Source organism: Amphiura filiformis, chromosome 4 (assembly GCF_039555335.1).
Source record: "Amphiura filiformis chromosome 4, Afil_fr2py, whole genome shotgun sequence".
NCBI lineage: Eukaryota > Metazoa > Echinodermata > Ophiuroidea > Amphilepidida > Amphiuridae > Amphiura > Amphiura filiformis.
The window spans coordinates 49021983-49039482 of record NC_092631.1 but is presented as its reverse complement, the minus strand read 5'-3'; the positions used below and the strand labels follow the sequence as shown (position 1 = coordinate 49039482).

Sequence of the window (17500 nt, the reverse complement as noted above, 5' to 3'; positions counted from 1 at the left end):
CATTCATTGGCCTTTATGCCACATAGAAAACTGGTCAAATCTGTGAAATTTGGAAGATGGCAAAGAGTAACATTGAAAAAGCAAAGAAGAAATTGATTTTTTTTCCTTTTGGAGTACGAGTGAACAAAAATCATGAAGCCAAAAAGACAACTAAATGTTAAACACAAAATGCGCATTAACAGTCCGCTTGTGCTGTGCTTAAATTGGGTGTACGTGAATTTGGTATATGGGTGGCAGTGGCTTCCAATGTCAAACTAGTTTTAAAAATAATTTAAGGTGGTACTACTGTACACCCCCTGATAAATCTTGTGACTAATTTTGCATTTTTCTCAAAAAATAACTACACACTGGTAACAAAAGTTATATTATAGGGGCAAGGAATCCAATTACTTCACTGAAATTTCAGTGATTCAAGACAAGTGGTTCATTATATGTTAAGAAATGAGGTACATTCTAGCGGTACCTATTTTCTTATCATAAATAACGTACCGCTTGCCTTGAGTCACTGAAATTCCAGTGTAGTAACTGGATTCCTTGCCCCTATATCACTTTTGTTACCAGTGTGTTATTATTTTTTTGAGAAAAATGCAAAAATAGTAACAAATTTATCAAGGGGTGTAGTACCACCTTAACTTGAGACAAATGTTGTATAATTAACCGTACAATGTAAACCTTTTCTACAGCTGGTTATATGATTCTTATACATGTGTGGAAGTCCTATCATATATTTATATAAGGCGGGAACTGGACGGACACGTATCCATGCAAATAACATGTACACTATTCTGACCAATACCCTCACAAAATGAAAATGGAATATCTTTGTTATTGAGAAAAAACATCACATTTCTGAGTCTTTTTACTTCAAAAATGAAGCTCACATGAAACTCTCAAATAGCCCAAAAACTTTGAATAACAAATTTTTCCATTTGCTTGATTTATAGAGATTGTATTTCATTTTCAATTTCAATATTTTTGCTTCATCATTATGTACCTACACACGTACCCGACTCCTTTAGGAAGTAAACGTTACATGTACATGTAGGTTACTCATTTATTGCTTGAAATGTGCAAGTTACTAACTCCTTTGTTGCCAACAAAATATCTATTTTCTTTAGCCCGATATACCACTGATTAAAGGTTATAAAGGAAATGCTCAGTGCTCAATACCAGAAATTCTGTACATGTAGTTCACTTCCCAATAAAGAGACCTACACTGAATAAAATATGTTCAGGTTAAATTTAGTTGATAACCAACATGATAGAAGATTGAAATCTCCAGTATAATATCTGGTACAAAGATTCTTAATCCCCAAGTGTTTGTAGGGCCCGGTTTGTAGGGCTGGGGTGCGTAGGTGTGTGTGTGAAACTCATACAAACTCCACACTTGGTCAAGAGGGGATATTTGTTTGAATTACTGTTTGTCTATGTGGTTGTTTGTTCTTTTTGTTTCTTTGTCTTTTTTTTTGGGGGGGGCACATTTGACTATGATACTGGTATGTGTTGCATCATACTTCAATGTTCAAGTACATTGTGTGGCCAAATACTCAACCATAATGACTACACTGACATAACTTGCATGGTTAGTATTGTATGTTACAATATATACCAAAACAAGCTAATATTAACAAAAGACACCAACAAAATCAAAATAAGCAAGCAAGCAAACAAATAACATACAAAGTACTAACCCTTGTACCTTTTAACTTCCCCTTTAACCATAGATATGTCTAACAATAATATTTAAGTGACCTAGAAGAAGATGCTCTGCTGACTTGAGCTGTAATTATATAAGCATTAGTCTCAATAGCAGAGGATCAAGTAGCGCTTCTTACAGACAGCATTATGTCTTGTTACAATCTAATTAAGAACCGTCTTGTTTGCTGAGCTCTAATTTTAAAACAACAGTATTGTGATGAACACTGATGATAGGATATCAGTCGTGTTCACATTTTGACTTACACCCGGCGTAAACTTACGCTAACATTGACCAAAATTTCACAAATATTTTCCCTACTCCTACCGTGTGTCCACACCTAGCCTACTCCTAGCAGTACATCGACTAGTTCCACCAATCATTCACTCTTGGTCGGCGTAAACATTGGCTACCACTTCCGGTGTTTCTGTGACCTTTATCAACCACGCAATATGTAATTTCTTAGTTCTGACCAACAAAAGGTCAAACTTACTCCGGGTGCCAGGCGTAATCTGCGTTTACATTACAACTTACGCCTGGCGGAGGTTACACCCAGCTCGCTACTCCTGACTTTTGTCAGGAGTAAATCGTCGGACGTACGCCTGGCGGAACTTACGCTGACCATCTTTCACACTGCACCTACTCCTGGCAGCGCCAACCGCTGCTCCTAGCAACTTGCGCCGACCAAGTTCCGCTGGGCATACGTCCGACAATGTGAACACGACTATCATCTTGAGCATTCCTACCTAGATGGAATTTCAGATCCATGACAGGGAAAAGAACATTGTGATTGATTGATGACTATAGTGTGATCAGCTCGTAATTGGCGGGCCTTGTGACATCGCGGATTAATATATCAATATTTTATTTTGAGAATTGTCTCCTGACATCTCGCAAGAGGCATCACAAATGATTAATTAAAGTCCTATACTTTTGTCTACTTTCCTTAACACACAAAATGTAGACTATTACAGGTCAACTATATCACTCCTTATGTTTGTTTACTTTTCGGCATACAGGTTCTGGTAAAGGCCAAACAATTCCCGCCGATTACGAGCTGATCAAAAAATTCAAACTATACTCTCATTTCAAGCTAGCCATTTTCAAATGGTGCATTTCTACTGAGCAAGGGGTTAATGGGTGATGCATAGTGATGCAAGATATTACACTAGAGACCAAAGTTTTCCCGTTCTCTAAAAGGCAAATTCCATTTTGTGAATTGCAATACCATATTCCAACAGTTTTCATTGCAAAATTGCACCCTCAACATATGTAGACAAAACATTGTTAGCATGAATTTGGAGAAAAATGCAAAAATAGTCACAAATTCATCAAGGGGTGTGGTACCACCTTAAGGCAAAGCAAAGCTTAAAATGACATTCATTAATCTTACAAAGTTTTCCATTTTCTTTACCGGTAAAATGGAAAACCTTTTCTCTATATATGCGGTGATGGTCTTAGTATAGTAGAAACAGAACGGATTGATGTTGATGATGGGTGATGCAGGATAGTTATCCGCCTTTTGCAGTGAAGTAAAAACGACCCAGTTGTTGATGACACAGTGTAAACAAGTACATTGTCTTGCGATAGGACCAATGTATTTTGTTCAGTTTACGTTTGAGGAGAAAAGAAGCCAAAAAAAAAAAAAAAAAAAAAAGAAGAAGGAAGAAAATGGAAATTATACAGAAAGAAAATGAATGGTCTTTACTTTCAATATCCTAAAGTTTGTGTATTCTGATAGAGAGAGAGGGGGAGGACAGGGAGAGGGAGAGACAGACAGACAGATAAAATTGACGAGAGTGGTAGAGGTAGGGGAGGGTGGTGACAAAAGAAAAACGAGAGGAGAACTTGTGGTGATGATTTACTTTAATATTGACCACAGTGAAAATTTCTTTTGCCCTTCTTACTCAAAGCCTTTATTGGTGCATATCATTTAACCAGCCTCAGCCAATATGCAGTCTACATTTATTTTAATTACTGGTCACACACTACCAGCACACCATGTCAAGTTCCCTTGAAGCCTTTTCCATGGCTTCTAACATTACTCTCATCTATACTATATAGCGCGATAATATAATGATGCAAGGTTTAACCCCTATGCTTCTAGATACAAAACAATACAGTACAAAGTGACTGTAAGACAGTGCATCGGTACAAGTTCAACGGATGAGATGAGGTTGGTTATTTTATCTTAATTCAAGATAGTTTGACCTGAACTCAACCATTTTGGAACAGAAAATACTGTGATTTGTCCTTCCCTAAGCAATTTGATATTCTCCAATCAATTTGATTGTCTTTGAACACCCAAAAATGTCCAGGTTTCTACAGAAAATAAGGGGACTTTGAATATGTAAAACATTAGAAATGACCCAGTTCCTTCTAATACTGCGCACACACTACTGGTAATATGCTTGACTGGCGGTATCGTATACACCGTAGGCCAATGAAAGTCGATATTGTGTTTCCCGTCACCCACCCTCACTTCATTTTCTGTCCCTCACTTGAATTCATTATTGTGATTTTTCAAAAATAACAATAAAAACTGGTAATATCTGCAAAAAAACAATGCATTTTTAATGGAAAAATCAAAATCAAAAAATCCATTTTGCTACCGATCTTGCAGCCTTATAGTTACAGATGGTATTTTGGTCTCCGAAAAGGGTATCCTCATATGTGATGGATTGGATAGATGATGGTAAGATGCTCAATAAGTAACTCAGTAGAACAATGAGGATGCCAAAAATTGTTGCTAAGGTATCTAGACAACCTCATACATCATTCCCAAACTACTAAGATAAGTAGGGTAGTAGACACTATGGACTACAATGGCCTCATCCAAATGGCACAGTTCAATAACCTCATATAAACACAGGTAGTGCAAAATTTTACATCAAGTTGCAGAGTATGAGTTTTTGTACCTAAATTGTCAAAGGTCATTCAATGAATGTACAAATGTATTGGGGTTAAAGAACTGTGCCCTGATAGATGAACATGTTGTGGATCCTAGTGAGGGATTGCCCCTTTGTTAAAAATTAGGTCACTTTTGTTGTACGTTGTTCAACCTAATTAGCGCTAAGTCAGTAATTTGGGGTCCTTTTTTAAACGTTGAAATGAAAGTCAAACTAGAGCTGAACCTATTTTATTTTTATATCATTATTTTTAATTTCTTTCGCAGATTTGGAATCCCTAGACTTTATAGCCACTTGCTAGGATCATTCATGGTCCAAAAACGGGTCTTTCCAAGTGGAGCGTACCCGACTACCCGTATGGTCATTTGTGTTAAATGCCCCCCTGATTTCCCTATGCATGGACAGCAGTGATTGAAGTGATCAATGTAACAAACAAAAATAACAGTAAATGTTGAATAAACAAATGAATGAAGGAAGGAAGAAGTGGTGAACAGCTAGATGTGACACATGTAAAATGTGGTTTCAAAGTCGATTTCCGATAAACCTGTGGTGTATACAAATTACAAGTCATACAAAAAATTGAGTTTTTAAAGGAAATTCTACCAAAATTGATCTTATAAGGGATTTTGATGGAAAGTGTTATAGATGGCTTAGGCATCTTTAGGTCTCCCAAATTTGCGATTGCCCATCTACATGTATTATTATGGGTGGACGCTAGACGGCTCACCGGTTAAGCCCTTGTTTCTGCTTCAAAATTGTTCAGCACACCATGCAACTTGCAACTCCTGTAGTTGAATTGAGTTGAAGAAATACCTGTCTGAAATTGTCATAAACATATTTCTGTTTAAATGTCAGACTGTCAATGTCTCATATGACTGAGGTTTTAGTACATTGCATCAATACCACATGACTCTTTCTATTAACAACTTTTCTCTAGAGGTACATGGAGTAGTAGAACTAATGAATGAAAGTCAAGGTTTTACTTTTGATGGCCATGACCATTTACTGGTCATAGTGGATATAGATTTGTAAAACAATATTTGTGTGTTGATGAATAATTTTCCAGTTAGTTGAACTAGCCTTTATATTTTTCCTTGAAATAAAGGATTCATCAAGATTCAGGTGAACATGAAAATATGTAGGTCATGTCATACATCTAGTAGTAACAAAATAATTTCATTCATGAATAGGATACAGCTGCAGCTGTATTTTAACCCTAATCGTACCGTGTACTACAAAATACTACTTGATACATGTATATGCGCTGTTCGTGCGTGCATCCCACGTGGTGTCATGACGCAATCGCCCTAAGTGATATATAGGCACGGTTTCGCTGGCCAGCGAAGCCCAAGACCCGTGGCAAGGTGTCGCCGACCGCGTCTTTGGCATGCGAGGGGTTTCGGGTTCAAATCCCACCCAGAGCAAACAACTTTTTTCCTTCTTTTCTCTCTTTATTCCTTCCTTCATCCTCGTCGCCGAAAAGCCCTTGGGCCGTTAGGGTTAATAAATTTGTGAGCACTACTCTCTTTGTGGGGGTATTTAAGGGGGGTGTGTGTGTGGAGTGTATGGGGTGCATGTTTGTGTGCACTACTAAGTAAAGTATACTGTTAGGCAGTAGAAACCATTCAAAGAAAATTTAATGTAGAATTATGAATTTGTTTCCACTTAGCTCAGGTCAATTTCTTTGATTTATTTTCGATTTATATGGTTTCTTCTAAATATGAAAGAGGTGATAAAAAATACTCTTGATGCTAATATAATATAAATTAATGTTGCTGACATATATTTTGTGAGTTATTGCACCATGTGCAAGTTCATACGAGTATACATTGTTGAAAATTTTGTCTAGACTATTTTGACTATGTAAAACATTAACAGTTTTTGATTTGTGACAGGGTGTAAATTTACACCAAAAAAAAGTAAAATGGACAGAAATGTTTTGCTTTCAAAGTTTTAAAAGAAGATAAGGTATAAATACAGTATGAATGGTCATGAACTTACCTGTATTTCTGTAAAAGTACTTTATGTCACGAGGTATAGATAAATTTTGCTGGAGATTAGGGACTGTTCACAAACACTTGTTGGGGTGGCCTGATGCAAAAAAAAGGGGGGGGGGGGCCTGAAAAGTTTTGACCCTCCTAAAAATGACCACAAATTTTCCTGGGAAAATTGAGTTTAGGCCTATATGCTTTTCTATGGGGTTGACCCATAATTTTCATGTCAATTTTCAAGTCCCTGTGAAAATTGCTTAAATAATGTGAAATAAAATACCCATGAAATTGTGTAGGTTTACAGTATGCCAGACTCTTATTAGTTTTGGGCTATCATTTTATAATATATGTTAACTTTTTGATATGTTTTATTGTATCATTGTGCAGGCGAATCTAATCCGACAGGTTACCTCAGCTACAAGAATCGTGGAATTAGCGGCGTGGAGAAAGGACAAATCATCTGGATACTAGAGCCACAGCCGCATTTCATGAAACGTAAGTACGCAAGAAGGAATTAAATTAGAATGTTTCAATAGATTTAACAATTCATGTTTTTGGTGAATTATGCAATTCATTTTAAATATCAAAGTTGAGAAAGAACTATATTTGTGACACATAAAAAGGAATTCTTGAGTCTAATGTTACTAAATATTGATGTTGAGTTCTTGGTAACAACAGGTGATACCTTCTTATGGTTAACTTTGTTTTGAAAGTCAAATTAAATGGGTTTTGGACCATACTTTTTATAGTATGAATGAAGAAAATTAATAAGATCTAAATCAAAAATTGTCAAACCATTTCTTTTGATTGTGTCACATTTATCATCTATGTACAGACAAATGTTATTATTATCTAGGGGTCGATTTCAAAGAAATATGCATATTTCATTTTCACAATGGATGTATCAATAATATTTTTCCTTACTACTAGTACTACACCTTTAGTTTGGAAATGTAGGGCAAACCTGGAAGACCTTAAGAAAAGCTTCAATTTATTCCACTCTCATTATCTTCCTAGTCAATGCTTCATCATCAGAGAAGGTAGCTTACACTTCCCACAATGCATTTCTTCCCTGTACTGATTTGCTGTTCAATGCAACATGGGTCAATAGTGACACAAAATACTAGCACTGGTTACGTGCTCATGATAATGACAATCCAACTCCCTAAACCACCTCGCGCTGCGCGCTCGCAATTGGGGCATCACGGTCAGAGGAACGGAGCCAGTTGTAACAAAATACCTCAATTTCAACAGAGCTCATCCAGATCTTGCAATTGAGGTATTTTTGTTCACTATTGACCCATGTTGCACTGAATAGCAAATCAGTACAGTGAAGAAATGCATTGTGGGAAGTGTTAGATATCTTCTCTGCTGTATCATTAATGTGACAAGAAATATTACTGAAAATCATGATTGTAATTTATCACATGTGCAAACATAGATAGCATACATGTATGTTTCATGGGCGATATAAACTGTAAAGCAAATGAAGCGTGGAAGTTTCTCTTCATCACTACCATCCATCATATGTCAAATTTGTATGGTTAAACGGTAATACACATTGATATTGAGGAAGATTTAGGGGATCTGGATGAGCGTTTTAAATTCTTAAAGTGTATGTAGCTGGGAGGAAAAGCTGACGATCAATTGAAAATTTTGACCTTTCATATTGAAGATATGGATTTTTTTCCCCAAAGAATCTTCAATACGAAAGGTCAAAATTTTCAATTGATCGTCAGCTTTTCATCCCACCTGCATACACTTTAAGTTCATATCAGATTTATAAAGTTTACTTCGAGAACTGTTAAATATCAAAAATATCAATTTTTAATCATTTGCCATAAAATGTGTATTACATTGTGAATTTCAAAAAATCAAAATTATTTGATATCAGAAGGACATTCTTCAGTATTCAGAATGCAATTTGATATGTCTGATGTGCTCTAATGTCCCACAATAAATACTGTCCAAACGCTCATACCCCATCCCTTTAAAACTTGAAGAATATTCTTCTTTGCGTAGAAAAAAACTACTATGCAATAAATCAGGGACTGCCCTTTGAGGAGAGTGAGAGCAATCACTCTCTACTGCTCTCCTTAAACCTGATTGATTTTGGCTCTCCTTAGTTGATCATTTCTTACATTCTATTGTAATTTGCTCTAAACAGCTCCTTGAAGGCTCTAGAAGAGCTATTTAATGCTCTCCTGCAAATTCCAACAGACAATCCCTGATGCATATCATTTTCTTCTGTCCCTGATGCATATCATTTTCCATACAATACTTGATTTTTAGAGCCCATGTTCATGGGTTATACCCCTTGTCAAATCCAAGTGCCCCACTCCACACATGCAACACATACCGGGGAAAGCAATTTGCATGTGATGGTAGTTATCCCTTCTCTGCATATAAAATAGTATCAAGGCAATTTGGCTGTAGGAATTGACAATTTTGGAAGGAAATTCATGTTGTACCGGGACAGCGTAAATTCATTATGTGAAGATCTACAAAGGCCCCTCTTGTAGTGTTACACTCTGACACAATTATTTCACAAGGCTGTGAATTGAATAGAGAACTCTTTAATTGAAATGTTAATGATGAGGCAGCCTGCACATTTGTACACTCTGTGCATGCATTTGGATCTTGTAACACCGGTGAAAACTCCAAAATAGTATATAGGCTAAGGATGTTGGAGGTTGACTGTATGCCATGCATGTTTGTGTAGTTTGTAGACGTACAAGGAAATGCGACTCGTAAGTATAGTCAAGGACTGGAATATATTTATAGGTAAACTGTCCGGTAGAAGTCCTACAATGTACTACATCAGGTACTGCACTGCTTTATAAAAATTTTCCTAAATGTCGCTTAAAATACAAGTAGTACTTACATGTAGGCAAGGTGTAATTTTATTTAACATAGTATATATTATTGTAAAATCATATTAATGGAAAGGATAACAATGCATTTTAGTTTCAAAGGCTGCGCAATTCCAGGTTACTGAATGTGATGAAAATTGCTTGTAATTGTGTACTGAAGTTAGCATTTAGAAGAAAATGTTTACATGCCTAAAATTTTTGTGGATTTGGCAAGTGCCAGTGACAAGGATTTGTGAATTACAGAAATATGAAGATCTCTCGCTTGTTTAATTTACTTTGAGTTTAAGGGATTTATTTGGTTAAGTAGCTAATGTTTTGAATCTGTTTTGTACAAATGAAATACAATTGAATACCTGAGTGGAAGAAGGGCCCAACTCCAATTTTTTACAAAAATGAGTTAGACCCAGCATATTATTGCCAACAGATTGTTCTTCCTTGTGTGTGAAAGATGAGCCAAAATCAACTCTCCAAATAGTCTTTCAAGTACACTTAATCATGGAAGAAAGGCCCAACTCCATGGAGTTGGGCCCTTTTTCCACAAATATTGGGTTAAAGAGGAATTTTGTTCATCCATGAAATCTGCTTTTCACTACAATAAACTTTCTTGACATGCTTCTACTTGTGCAATTAATGGATAATTGCCAAATTTCTGTAGCTATTTATAACACATCTGCTTACGGAACTGGCACTTGCAGTATATTAGTGGAAGAAGGGCCCAACTCCAGTTCAGTATTAAGACCTGTACCGTTGCCATGGAAACATCATATTTAATTTTGAATGTATGAAATATTGTATATTCATGTATTAAAGGTCCCCTGAAGAGGAAAACATTCTGCCTATAAAACTTTTCAAAATATTTAGTTTTTTCCTAATATCTCAAAAACAGTTTTGATGGAGTTGGGCCCTTCTTCCACTCAGGTATTCAATTATGTGATGTGATCAAGCAAAATCAGTTGAAGTCGGAAATATTGATTTGGAGATATAGCCAAACAAAGGAAGTATTTCCTATTGTTTTGGAAACTCTTAAAACTGCTTGCATCTTTTGAACCGGTTGTCCAAATTCAATGGGGTTTCCTGCAAAATGTAGCATTGCAAATCATGTTTACAATCAGCAGTCAATGCATTTTAAGGCGCGCGAGTGCGTTCGCGCGCATAGAGCTCACCTTAAATCACTTTACCGAGTGCGATTTATAGCGCACCTTGTTTCCAAGCAGTGCACTTACTGTAAAAATATTGCTTTATGCCATAAAAGTTCGTCCAACTTCGCCAAAGTGCAGAATTCAGCAGCATTGCAAGCTTTAATGGACGAGTGGAAAAGTCATACTTTACTCAATAAAATATGACATTTCATTTCAAATGAGTTCAAGTTTAGGCCAAATATCATTATATTTATGGAATTACTGTAATATTTTGGCTATAAAACATAATTCAAGGTCAAATTTTGTCACTTTTTCTTCGACTCACGCCAGCAGTTCAGTGAGTCTTGTTTATATTTAAACTGACCTAATCTGAACAACAGAGGGCAGGCAACATTTTGGATTTTTTTTTTGCATTTTCATTATTTTCGGGCGTTTTAAAGCTTCTTGTGCCATTTTTCAGGGAAATCTCGCTTTTCTCGCTTTTCAAAATTTAGGATCTCGTTTTTTACTTCAAAAAATTGTGTTTTTTGCCGGCCTAGTTATAATTTTTTGTTGGACATGGTATATTTTTTCTGACTTTGCTGGAAGCTTTAGTGGTCATGGTGGATTTTACTGCGGAGGATCCAGTTTTTCAACGGAGACAGACAATATGCACAAGGTGTTTGTTACCAAAATTTACAAAAATGTCACCGATCCTACGCACACGATTCGTCAGTTCTGTGCACGTGATGTCATGCAGTAGGTGCGTGGGGCAGTGCTGGGAAATTTGCATAAAATGCTTCTTATCTGAATATCAAGTGCAATTATTCAAATAGCCCACCTAAACTTCTTACCGAGTGCAAATGATAGCACACCTAAAATCCTTACCGAGTGCAATTAACAGCACACCTGTAGCTCGCCTGACTATTTCCAGGAGTGCGATTTGTAGCACACCTGCTTTTTTCAAAATTCATTGACTGAATCAGTGGCGTGCGCAAAGGGGGGGGGGCACTTTTGTTGGTCATTCGGGGGAAAAAACGTTAAAAATTTGCTCCTAATCAGACTCCATTCGGGGGAACTGAACAACCTGGCCCCCACACTTTCAATGTGCTGCGCATGCCACTGTTTACAATCCTATAAGAAACTGAAAATTGAATATGTCAGATTTTTAGACTGATCTTGCTTGATCGCACCACATATATGAAATATTTAAAAAATGGAAGGGGGGAGGCAAAATTCATGTCTTTTTTAGAGCTGTACAGACAAATTTTGCTGTACCCCTTCCATGTAGAGTAGAGACCATCATGTCTGTCCTATTCGATCAGGTACTGGGAAAGTAGATTATAATTCTACTGTTAAAATGCTTTACTTTCTTGCATATTCATATACTGCACATTTACTTCAAACTTCAGTGAACGTACCAAAATAGCTCGAAATATAAATCCTAATCAAAGTATACCACTACTACTAGTGCAAAGACAGAATAGGGTTTAGTGGACTGTGCTTAATGTTGGTATTTTACATGCGCGTGCCAAAGCGTACTTTTTACCAAGTAGGGCACGTGGGTTGGCCGTCCGCTCGCCCAGCAGTGTTTTTATTCATGGGTCAATATGCAATCGTGGTGTGAAATACATAATTGAGATTTATACACTGTGTCATATTGATTTAACTCTGCACTTAACATTATATACCTAGCTCTTACGAGATACTTGTGAGCCTTACTGATTATCATCGCTATGAGGATGATGATACATTGCCTCGGTAAATAATATCGGTGTTGAGGATGTATTAGGATCTGTATAATGAAATGATACTGAATCACTAATTGTAGCAATAATACCTGTCACAATTGGTCAAACTTTCAATCAATATATCCAGCCTTGTTTAAACCTAGAGTAAGTCAAACAAACACCAGTACCTGCATTTGTTTTGATAACCAGATGAAATACCTGACCTGAAGACATAGCTTTTTTGTAGGAGCACTGTGAATTTCAAAAGAGCTAACCCAAGTGAACCGATTTATATTGTAAGCTGATGCAAGAATAGTGGCTCATATGAAGGATTTTGCTCAATCAAGTTGAAATTAAAAGATATGTTTACATTGGTTTGTTTTCCTCAGAAAGTTGCATAAAATTGTTTGTAATAAAAAAAAAAAGATGACAAGCAAATGGTTGTTAGTGGGGCAAAATCAGGGGTAGCGCTAACCTGCGCCATGGGGTCATGGGCGCATTCTTTTAGCTTTTGGCGCACAAAATTACCATGTAGAGGTTGCTAAAGGGTCATTTGAACCTTTTATTTCTATTGTTTTGGATCCACAATTTCACAACATTTGAAATTTTTGACCCCTTTTTTGAAAACCTAGCGCTACCCCTGGGCAAAATTGTATACGTTTTGAACCAAAATTTAACTTTTCCACCCTATATGACATTTGTGGCACCCTGTACATTGACCAATTGTTTGTACATGTGTATTGCTGGTACCCTAAGCTTTACAGTAATATATAGTTTTATAGGGTTTTGATGAACAGTTTATGAATTAGATCAGTCTAAGTACAAAAACATGTAAATTGTTCAATTTTTTAGTATGTAACACATTTGGCCCCCAATTCATGGCGCATGACCATAATGCACATTGATCAATGCAACATTTTCTTTAATTTCAAGTAATTCTAAATGTACTATTCTTCTGCTGATGGAGATACGTTAGGAGCTGTTTAGCCTTATACATAAATTTGTTTTAGCAAGGATGTTTTTGTAATGTAAAAGGGTCAAGTACTCAAGTCAATATGTATATACTGTTTCAACAACTCTGTTTTGTCACTCCTTATTCAAATTTGATGCAAGGTATGGAATAATTTATGGCTGAAATGTTAAAATGTTAAAGATCTCATCCTTTTAAAAGTGCTGATTGGAGATTCCGACCCCTTAGCCTGCTCCGGGACCATTGAATTACCATACTCACTATTACTCAGCGCTATTCGCTCAAAATCGGTCAAAATTAATTTTTTTTTACCAAGTCAGTCTGATGATGATAAGGCTGAGCAAAAACTAAAACATGTTTCTCGTCTCCTCCCGCTTCCTTTTCTGAGGCTGCTTCAAATGTACTTTTATTTTTTATATTCAGTTGTAAATTTTGAAGAAAGATGTCCAGGATGTCAAGGGTATTTACAGCTATTTTTCGATTAAAAAAATAAAAAGCCCCTCCTCCTTTTTTTTTTTCTTCTTAAAACCTGGACTAGAAACATGTTTTTATTTTTACTTGGCCTAATGATAATAATAATAATGCTGAATGGCTTATTTTCATTTGATGCAAGAATATGTTGCTACAAAAATATTATATCTGGTATAATAATTGTATCACACTCAAAGCCATTCAAATCTAAAGCCATGATTTCTCTGTGATACGGAAAAACGGAAAAATTCACGGAATTCTGGGTTTGCTCACGGAAATTTGAAAATGCCACAAAGTAGTGAAAATCTGTGTAAAATGTCTAACTTTTGTATTGATTTGCAAAAAAAAAAAAGAAAAGAAAAGTGATAATTTAGCAGTAATCAACCATTAAACAATCCATTCTAGCATTTATTCTAGGCAAGATTCTGTCCGATACAGCTATCGGAAGTACACACAAGACAATTGATGATGCTTAATTTTAATGGGGATGTTGAGGGGCGACTACAGTAAAAAGGTGCATATAATTATGTAAGACAAATTACACTTTTAAAAACATGCTTGTATGGGAATGTATGCACTTTTCAGTGCTTTATAATGTAAAACGGAAAATCACGGAATCGTCCAATTTGTAACACAGAATTTAAATTTTGTAACACGGAAAAATCATGGCTTTATTCAAATCTACATATATTTTGTCCCTCTTATTTTCATATTTCAATATACATACTCTGCACTGATGTGACAATATTTCAGGCATATGTTCCCATAAATTAAAAAAAATCCACCATTTTGCATCTGAGACCAGATACAAAGTTTTGTTTTTATTCTTTCACTATGATTTTAATTAATTTACATTGTGAGCAATTTTCAGTGGATTTTAAAACCCCATTGGTTTGCCATTCACTGGTTTGCCAACGGAAATCCCAATATGGATATTCCCTCTTCAACGGAATGATAGCCAATAAAGCATCAATAGCTAACCTCTAGCCTTAAATCGTCTAGACAATGCTGTGAAGGCACTTATCATCTCACAGTAGAAATTATCTCAACATGGGAAACATTTGCTGTTATCATAGTTCTCATTAAAAATTCAACGTTGATTCCTTATAAATTGAGCAATCCACATGTTACAAGTTAACCTGGCATATATATTGAGGGGGTAAAAATAAAATCAATTTATTCATTTCCCAAGAGCATGTGGGTTTTTAATATCCTGAACTTTGCCATTTGCAAATATTGGTAGAAACATAAGAAGAAAGCGGAGCATCTGATATATGCAATCGCATTATGTACATATTATTTTGCTAAGATTTTGGTATTACGTGGAAAGATTAGGAAAACGCATTGTTTAGCGCAGAGAGAGACAGGTTCATGATAGGAAACTATGTTAGACATGTTAATGATTTTTTCTTTCTTTCAAAGGTAAGTGCCATTTGGTGCTACACAGGGAACAGTGACAGCTATTGAATTTCTCTCAATCATTGCGGAACTGATCACTAACTTACTATGAGTGGGATTGCTTACACCTTCTGTTCAGCATTTTAAGGAGAAATATTCCTAGTTTATTTATAACTGATTGTATAGAGAAAGGCAAGGGAGACAAAAAGGAGAAGATATATTGAAATGGAAATAGATAGATTATTATATTTTTCTATAGGGACTATCAAACAATACTGGAAGTCATATTGAATTCTTTTTAACAGTTACCCTTATCCCTTTTCATCGGCATTCCATAGAATTCCTTAGATCTACAAGCATTATGCCTCTAAATGAGTGTTTCTTTGATGAAAAAGATGAAAGGCAGATCCACCATCAGCAAAAACATCATGATAGATGGTCTTACAATAATGCATGTTTGTACAGCTATCTGTATCATAGTTAATGATAATGTTTCTGTGGAGGTTGTCTGACTTTTGTCACCCCCCCCAAAAAAAACACACCCACTCATTTAGAAGCATATGTGACAGGACTGTTCCATGGGGGCCAAAGGAGGTATTTTCAAAAATTGAGTTAATTATTACATACAAACACAGTGGCGTAGCTACATGTAGGGGTTGTGGCGCCCAGGGCTAAGGATACATAATGGCGCCCCCAAAACCGATTCTTGAAACAATTGCAAATTATTTTGAATATCGTCGCTTGGAGGGGGTGCAGAATTGATGCCGAATTAGTCAATTCGGCACCCCCAAGGGTGGCGTCCAGGGCATGTACCCCCACCCCTTGGAACGTGAGGGGTCTTAGGTTCGATTGCCGGGGGTACCAAGTGACTTCTTTGTTCATCTTCTCTCTTCTCATTCCTTTACCTTCTGATGGCAAAAAAACTATGGACAGTGTTAGGGTTAACAAATTCAATTATGAATGATTCCATTTATTGTCTGACCTCTAGCCCTAATAGCATGTTTAGCAATTGTCTTAATTTTTCCAAATACTGTGTTATGTGCTGGTTTATAACTACATGTGGCACAGAAATGCAAGGGGTGTAACCACAGGATGGCAGATGCCCCTAAAAAATCAGAGAGAATGAAAATTAATTTTAAATCCGTTTTTTTTATCCAGTGTCCATCCAACTGGGACGAAGTTTTTCATTCAGACCATGCTTCCCCCTCGGAATAAACAGGCTGGTTATGTGCCTGCTCCATTACCCATGCCCCTACCACAAGTACATCTACCCCACCACTACCCAATTGCCATCACTTTTCCCGTTGGTTTTGTACGTCATCAAAGTAATGATAACAAACGATGGAAATATCGATAGGAATATTACTGCAATTATTATGTGTCATAAAGCGATAGTGTTATTAATCAACACATTTGGCTCCCATTGCGACCCAAGTTATTAGATGCTTATCATGGATGTCGGTGAGCCGTGTTACGCTAGTATGCTCGCTAGTGATATCTGGCTTCAATGTCAATGGTAAACTGGTTATCATTGGTAGATGGTTTACTTGGACGACCATGGACTTGGCTATGCTGTTGTTACAGCCACGGGAACAAGGTATCGTAAGTAGATTAGAGATTCAAGCAAAATGTTGTTTCGAGTCAGCGTGAGATCTTATTGAACATTTGGTACTGTAATGGCTTGCATGTTAGCGTGCCTACTGGGCGTAAGTGGAGTCTTGGGAATACAGTTCTGATAGATGGACATTTTATGCATAGTTTCGCATACACGCATGTTTATGATGCTTTTCAATTGAGCATTGCCATTTGTTGTAAACCAGGAATTCATTTTGGGTATTTCTTACATGTATGTCAACGGATACTTGTGTGCATACTTGGATTATTAAAATATGACGGAAGTATACATGCGTTTTCAGATCATATTAAAGTGTATTAAGATGAAACAATAAACTTTCCATTGCGGGGGAAGTGTTTTGAGGGAGTATGTTATGAGGATAGGGAGGTTGTCACCTCGATACGATTTTGATGCTGAGTTTTTATCCTTTCCTTATATTATGATGCTGCATGATGTATATTTTATCAAAAAGATGATGACTATGATGATGATGACAGCAACTCATCCATAAGGTTTTAAGTGTGGAGTCTGACCTTGAGAGATAATCGTTATTCTAAAGCCTGTCATATACTCCATTTTCGCAGCATCCCAGAATTCGTAGCATGGCGCAATGAAATTGAAATATACTCTATGCGCTGTATCGCTATTGAAGGTGTTCCTGTAGGCTCTACTGTATGATAGCTCATGCATTTGGAGGTCACCGATTTCCTGTCAGCCAATCAGAAGTGA

The 17500-nt window shown here is 36.5% G+C and overlaps 1 protein-coding gene across 1 annotated transcript in view; it reads left to right on the top strand.

The window, feature by feature from the left end:
* LOC140151000 (E3 ubiquitin-protein ligase HECW2-like) overlaps positions 1-17500 on the top strand; it is a 132168-nt gene that overhangs the window by 21677 nt on the left and 92991 nt on the right. Inside the window, 1 exon segment of the mRNA XM_072173187.1 lies at positions 6984-7091. Within this exon segment, the coding sequence (XP_072029288.1) occupies positions 6984-7091 (108 nt within the window).